This window comes from Ceratina calcarata, unplaced genomic scaffold (assembly GCF_001652005.2).
Source record: "Ceratina calcarata isolate Rehan_Ccalc_2016 unplaced genomic scaffold, ASM165200v1 scaffold337.2, whole genome shotgun sequence".
NCBI lineage: Eukaryota > Metazoa > Arthropoda > Insecta > Hymenoptera > Apidae > Ceratina > Ceratina calcarata.
Genome location: NW_017156497.1, coordinates 584,809 through 592,038, shown reverse-complemented (window position 1 = coordinate 592,038; position 7,230 = coordinate 584,809). Strand labels below are relative to the sequence as shown.

Below are 7,230 nucleotides of genomic sequence, written 5' to 3'. Positions count from 1 at the left end.
TATAATATATATATATAATATTTATTTTACGTCACACGTAACTGTACAAAATATTCTCGCTGTTAAAAAATCAGCCGCGGTTTTTTATCAGTAGAAAACATACGAAATCGAAGAGGGAGGTGGGGGTGAGCCCGCATGGTATCCGCAGAAAAGGGTTTCTTTTTTTTTTTTAGTGGAAGTAATTAAGTTCTTTTTATTTACAAATCAAGGCAATATCGTTAATTATGTTTGTCGGTTGTTGTCGTTCTTCTCTTTTTTTTCTTTACTCAATCGTTTCCTTTTATACATGCACATTCTCTCTCTCCCTCTCATGCAAAATCTCGTCGAACCCTAACAAATTTCATTCAGTTTGTGACGAATTATCCCTTTTGTACAATATATGTATATGTATAATAATATAATAATAATAATCTATCAATCGTCCAGTGTGCAACAGGGCAACAACTGAAGAGCTCCTCCTCCTCCTCCTCCTCCTACGCTCTTTTTGTTTCTCGTATATAAAAAGTTTCGATTAAGCCGTCGCTCGGCGAACGGCTGTTTACCATTATTATTCTCTCTTTCATCGTTTATTTAAACTAGACGCAACTTTGTGTCGTACATACACGCAGGCACACGCGCACCCTTCTTCTCTCCCCCTTGCTATTCATCATCCCCTTACACGTTCGGTCGTCGCTGATTTTCCATTTAAGCACTGAGAAAACCGAGCTACGTAAAACGATTTGTTAATTTGATTAAAACACGAGAGAACGTTTCTTACGTACGCATCTATCGGCTGTACAAAAGTTATATTAAAAATTAATTCGACTACCTAAATATTCGTTACACCTAATTACGTATCACTTTTTAAACACAGTTTTCCCAGTGCTCAGTTTTACATATCGTGTTAAACATCTTGCATAGCGTTAAGGATATACGATTAAAAGAAAACAAAGTAAAATGCTTGGAGAGATTAAAAACACGGCAAAAGAAACGTTGATTACATCGGTTAAAAGATAATCGACGGACGTGCCCCCTCCCGGGCCCGTCCTCCGGCTTACAAATCGTTACGATCCGACTGTTAATGTTAATTAATTACGGAAGCACGACATCACGGTTGCTCAGGGACATATTTACATGTACACCGCGTGTGTGTATGTGTATATGAAACGTCGAGACCCGATAAGAAATCTCCCATCGAACATATGCAACGTTAAACTCTGTTCTTCTCTCTGTTTCTCTGATATTTTCCATGTTCGAGTCTCGTTATCGAAGGTCCCCCGGCGATAACGGGGGAAAAGAACGTCGGTTCCTTGGGAATCTTTTCACGGGAACGTGTACACACTGTCATCGTAGTAATCGCTCGGTATCTTAAATTTACGACTGCCAGTAGACGAGAACGTTATAAAAGATATATTGCGGCATTTAAAAAACACTGTCTCAGATTTCAACTGGTTCCCATGCCTTGTATACGCAATATCGAAAAGAAGGTGCACCGCTTCGAGTCGTTTCGATGCCCGTTACCTCGGCATAATCTCTCGTTAAAAACGTGTATAAACAATCATTAAGAAACGATTCTCTCTCTCTCTCTCTCTTTCTTTCTATCTTTCTCTCCCTAAAACATTAAAGCAATTATTATACGAGGTGGCGAGGTACGGTTACTAAGTACAAATGTTCCATAGTATGCTGTTCCTTTTCAAATCATAATCATAATAATAATAATAATAATAATAATAATAATAATCTAAGTATAAAGTTTCAACATTTATATACAAATTGCTTATTCCATCGTTAAAATGTCCCAAAACTAGTGTAAGATATTCAAATGGTTCTTGACGTAATTTTAAACATTTTCCTTAGCGAAAAAGTTGTCCAAAGCGTGGTTGAGGAGTTGAAAAACCCTGATCAATCAGAGCGCTCGATTGGAGCGAGCTATGAATCGGAAGCGTTGGATCCGGACGCCCGGTTTATCAACAATCTATCACTTCCCTATCGATTCCATTTGAATAACAATTAAATATATTAATTGTTATTCATTTCCTTGCATTGTTATTCATGTAGTTCCTTTGTTTCTTGTTAATAACTCCTTAACCACATCTCGGACAACTTTTTAGCTAAAAAAAAATGTTGTTTAAAATCAGGAACCTCGGATTTCAATATCTTACACTAGTTTTCGCACACCTTATATATAAAAAATTGTCAGAAATTGATAAATTTCGATCTACCTACACTTGTTTATTATTATATGACCATAATCAATAATAGTATCGATTGTTCCGGTCACATAACGTGTAGAAATCTGAAACTAACAGAACGTGTAAGAGTTGGAAGCCATTTAATATGTATTATGCAATGTGTATACGACTTATTGTTGTATAATATTCTTAACTCTGTAAACCCCAGCCCTTTTAACTATAATAAAACGTCAGGCTTAGCTTTCGTTCACCGATAAATAACAACGTAACATTAGATAAGTATCAGTAAAGAGAAACTGGTATTAAAAACTAAAGTTAAAAACGAACCTATTATGTCTGGTTATACTTTCTTGATCGACGGCCAATAAAATCTCCGGCTTATGTATATAAAACGTGATACATTATCAAATTCCTAATCAATTCTTGATGCAAGTTCTCGCGTTAAATGGGCGAAGTGTCGTTTTAACGTCGACGATTTATGAATAAAATGAAAAAAGGCACGAGTAACGACAGTTCGATGGATGCGAAAGTATAACGCGCGGTACTCTCTCTCTCTCTCTCTGTACATTTACATTGTTTTAACGCGCGAATTAAGCGTATAACGACAGCTATCTCTGTTAGTAAAACGTATTTACATTCGTAAACTGTGTCTATATATCTCCGACGTCTCTCTACGTAATTCTAATTTGTTAATGATTAATTAACGTAACGCTTGTTCATCGTCCACGCGATTGCCTGGAGGGAAATAGTGATATGCATTGACCTAACCTTCTTTTTATCTTCAACAATTCCCATGCTTTTTTATACACGCGGTAAACGAAAGGTTTGATACTTTTGATTAGTCGCGAATGTCTCAATAAGAAATTAACCAAAAATCATCGATTAATTCCACGGAACGATCGATTCGTAACTATTTGGAATTGTCAGCCTCATCAACTTGATATAAAAGCTAGCTAATTTCGTTATTTAGATACGCTACGAGAGACTCGCTTAAAAGCAATGCGAAAGTGGATCAACTAACGTCGAGGTGAGAGATTTGAACGGTCCATCCAAACGACTCGATGTATCCAGCCGATTATCCCGGACGATTTTCTCTAAGTGTAAATCCAAATTTCATGCACTTACCCCGATAAAAAACGTTCGGTTCACTGTTTTTCCGCGTTCACTGGTGACCAGTGCTGTTTCCTCCTCTTCTTGAGTACACCAGACACGGAAACACGCGCGTAGATTACGCAACCAATAAGTTATATTTAAAGTCTGTCCCGTTTCGATCGGACGAGTTCTCTTAGTCGCTAGAACCAATTGAGCTATTTCGATTTTCCTCAGGTGAAAGATTCGTCGTCGTATCCGTCGTGGACAACTTGCTCAATGGGGGGGAGGATAAGCCAACGAGAAAGCAGCCTGTGAACCGTGTGTAGGGCGCGGAGTATTCTCCTCGTTTCCGGGTAATCGTGTCTCGGCCCAGCGTTTCAGCGGGTCATTCCTAGCTGTCCGCCGTCGCACAATAAGCTGGCAATGCGGAACAATCCCGCGAGGATTCTTCTCAGAGCACATTGAGCGATTACGATACTGGCCAGCCTGCCAGAGTTCAGGCGGGGCTAGGAGGCACCCAGCAGACCTGGTCCTGGGCTTGGGCTGTTCTGTACAACCGGAGGTACTTGATTGTAAGGGTGATTACTATTGCACAAGACTGTATAAATGTTCTCCACGCTGCTCAGTTTCTCGAAGAACGGTATCAGGTCTAACAGCTCCGAATCCGTCATATCGTCGAACCAAGACGCCACCGGTACCTATACAGAAACAAAAGCATATCAAACTCTCTCATCTTTCTCTCTATTTTCGTTAGAACTTACCGCGTTATCTGGATGGAAGATGTAACTGCCAGGACTGTTGTCGACGATGATGATTTGTTGCAAATCCCGTCCTAGCTTATTCAAATCTTTCACATAGTTCCCTCTGTGATAGACGCAGGATTCTCTAAACAGTCTCGCTCTGAACACTCCCCATCTGTCCAGCAAATCTGCTACCGGATCGGCGTACTGTAAACAGTTGATACAATCTTAGATACTAATCGTTCATTTGTGTTCTAGAAACCACTCGATGCTTATGTACCTTTGCCAGACTCGCTGTGAACAATACACACTCGTAGAGTTCACCCATTCTCTGTAAGAATTCATCCACGTAAGGCCTCTTTAAAACATACACTTGATGCACTGTCCCATCAATCTCTACAGGAACAACAAAGTCAGCGTTGTTGATCGGTTTGAAAGAACTATGCACTAGCGTTTCATCCAAATCAATCACCATGCACTTCTTGTGCATATCCTGGTGTCGTACAGGCGGTAGTAGGAACCGCGGTGATTCGGTGCCTAGCGAGGGCGATCCGTGCCCGTCGCCCTGCAGCGAGCTAGTCTTCGAGCTCTTCGAACTGCTCCCCCGTCCCCTGCCGAGACAGCAGAGCAGAGATCGCAGTAGTCCACGCCCTCTTGGCTTTTTGCCACCGGCTGCTGGACCGTTGCTGCTGGCCACTTCATTCTGTTGCGGTAACTGGGCTGCGTTTAGGCAAAAAATTACGTCTTGTAAATCGGTGGACACCGTCTTCCCGTAGCTCTTTCCGAACGGCTCTGTCAGCAATTTCGTTCGAAACATCTGCCGTCGATCGGCTAGTTTTATATAATAGACATTATTAGACGTGCAAGCGAGGACGCGAGAGTAAAACGTGAGACCGAGCAACGTAAACATGTTTGCTCTCGTCGCTCGGAGGGGAACGTTTCCGTTCGGCGTTGTTTTCATCGTCGATGTTTAGAAACGTCGTGACGAGCGGTAAGGTATGATCAAATAAGTAACACGCGACACTCGGGTGAAAGAAAACAGCGGAGGAGAGGGAAGGGGACGAGGTAAAACGAGGCGAGGCCAGAGGCAGAAAACGAGGGCGAGAGGAAAAGAGGAGGCGAGAGGTGAAGTTAGGTGAGGAGTCCGTAACAGGTGCAGATTCCATCCAGCATCTGGGTGGACGATCGAGAGAAAAATAAACGAATGGAAGGAAGGGGGAGGGGGGCGGTGAGGAGGAGGTCGCTTGGCGGTGGGGCCGCTTACCTTTCCCATTGTTAAACTGGCCTAGCTCGTCATCCCGCGACACTTGGGTGATGATGGACGATGCGTCCATTTAAACATTTGTTGAGAGTACCCGTGTGTCCGATCGTGAATTCCGTTAATGCGCGCGCGTGACAACACACGAGAGACGCGCGCGCGCGCGCTCCTGAGAGCGTGTATACACGCGCCACCAGCCCAGTGACTCGGTACGAAACCTCTCCCTCCAAAGGTTGTCGCGGCCGATCGCCACGACTCGGCGAACGGAGACGCATAGGCGCAGACACGGTACGCTCACGCACACGCACCCACACGGTGTGTTACGAGGCGAGAGAAACGATATTTACCAAGCAGAGAGAAATAGATTTTACAGGCCGAGCCAAGTCAGCCAGATTTTACTCGTCCCCGGATTACTTTCGGTCGATCGATCGGCTTTTAAAACGGGGAAAGTTAATCCAATTCAACCTCGTCGCTCTCCTCTTCATTACAAACCCATACGTGCCTCCTCTCTCTTTTACGCGCCACACCTACGTCGTGTACATCGCCGATCCGACCTCCGCCGCATAAACGCGAATCTCCCTGTGAAGATCCGAACGATACATATGTGTCCTTCGACGCACCTCCAGGATCAATTCCACTGGATCATCCCTCGGGTCGGTCAACGAGACTCACGTCCACCGAACGTTTCGCAACTATCATCCCAGACACTGAAACACGATTTACGATCTCTCACAACACTAGTGTACTACTAGCTACTAGGATTTTCTCCGTGCAACGCAAACAACGTTGCGGACCTGCGCTACAAACGTTTTCGACGTTACATATACACAGTCAAACCGCTCGTGGCTTTTCCAGCAACCGTCGCGCCCTCAACGACCGTTGCAGCACCGTTCGAACTTTAAAATGGAAGCCGTAAAAGTAAAACCAGACGCGTTCGTTCGTTCTTTTCCTTTTGCGGAACGACGACTCTTTGTCAGCGATTTTTCAACGGACCTCTTAAGAGACTGTCTTCGATTCCATCGAATTTTATATGCTTGGGTCGTACAAAATCAGAATGACATTGTAAAGAAAATTTATTACCTGATCCAACTGACTATAACTACAGTTTCCAAGTCATCTGTAACATAATATTTGGTCTTGTCCCTTAATCTAGCAGATTTTTAATCGTCGGCTATTGAGCACAATCCTTTTTTTGACAAACGCAAATTACATTCTCTAAAAAATGGAAGACCAAGGTAATTTGTGCCCAAATAATCTCGGTTCTACCTGCAATAAAATGTCGCCATTTTATTATCCTTTGCTAATTTGTTATATATCACAAATGTATAGAATATTGACATAAAATTTCATCGTCGTCATCATCTCTGATTAACGGAGAACATACACGTTCGTTATGTACTCTGTTAACGTCTCGTTAAAATCTAGCTCAGTCGCAAAACGCTCGATACACTCGTCCCATTCAGACATTTTCTTTACACTTAAGATGATACTATGAATGACATCGTAGAATCGTGGACACAATATGTGAATATCTTATATGTATATACCCTTTTACATATACGTTAAAACGAAAAAAAAATATATAAAAACGATATTATTCTTCTGTCCCGTAATATGTATTTCGCATGTTTGATATCTCGCGAGTATAAACACTTGTATGTTCCACCCGGATTCTCACAAATCGTCTCTGTTATTTAATAATTACAAGCCGAAGAGGTTTCAGGACGGACTCGCGCCGGTTGATTTATCACTTGTTCTTCATTAACATCGTTCGTCTCGTCACTCTCCCACAAAATAAACCGGTGATGAAGATCAAACCGATCATCGTTAAGGCAACAATCATGAAGTACCGCCTCGCCGGCGATCGATTCACGGTCGAATATAATTCCTGTATAGAACTCGGCGCGTTCAACTGAAACCGAACAGAAACGTTAAACCCTGTTCTCTATTAAGGGTGTATTGGCTATAC

General features: G+C 42.5%; 2 protein-coding genes across 2 annotated transcripts in view; both read right to left on the bottom strand.

Moving 5' to 3' along the window:
- Positions 1-2,149: 2,149 nt before the first annotated feature.
- On the bottom strand, positions 2,150-6,221 carry hzg (CTD small phosphatase herzog). The gene is made up of 4 exons (XM_018024691.2): positions 5,268-6,221; positions 4,284-4,723; positions 4,025-4,210; positions 2,150-3,961 (listed from the first exon to the last, which is right to left on the bottom strand). Exons 1-4 carry the CDS (start codon positions 5,335-5,337, stop codon positions 3,770-3,772), a joined length of 888 nt encoding a protein of 295 aa, XP_017880180.1. The 5' UTR covers positions 5,338-6,221; the 3' UTR covers positions 2,150-3,769.
- Positions 6,222-6,316: 95 nt separating this feature from the next.
- The window catches only part of Glg1 (Golgi apparatus protein 1), a 5,026-nt gene continuing 4,112 nt past the window's right edge, over positions 6,317-7,230 (bottom strand). Inside the window, exon 5 of the mRNA XM_018024685.2 lies at positions 6,317-7,173. Within this exon, the coding sequence (XP_017880174.1) occupies positions 7,009-7,173 (165 nt within the window). The 3' untranslated portion in view covers positions 6,317-7,008. The remainder of the gene's footprint in view (positions 7,174-7,230) is intronic.

Excerpts from the sequence above, each read along its gene's own strand:
- hzg (XM_018024691.2), bottom strand. The coding sequence starts at position 5,337 with ATGGACGCATCGTCCATCATCACCCAAGTGTCGCGGGATGACGAGCTA. Across the intron at positions 4,724-5,267 it reads CCAGTTTAACAATGGGAAAG|CCCAGTTACCGCAACAGAAT; the intron begins GTAAGCGGCCCC and ends GCCTAAACGCAG. Across the intron at positions 4,211-4,283 it reads TCACAGCGAGTCTGGCAAAG|TACGCCGATCCGGTAGCAGA; the intron begins GTACATAAGCAT and ends AACTGTTTACAG.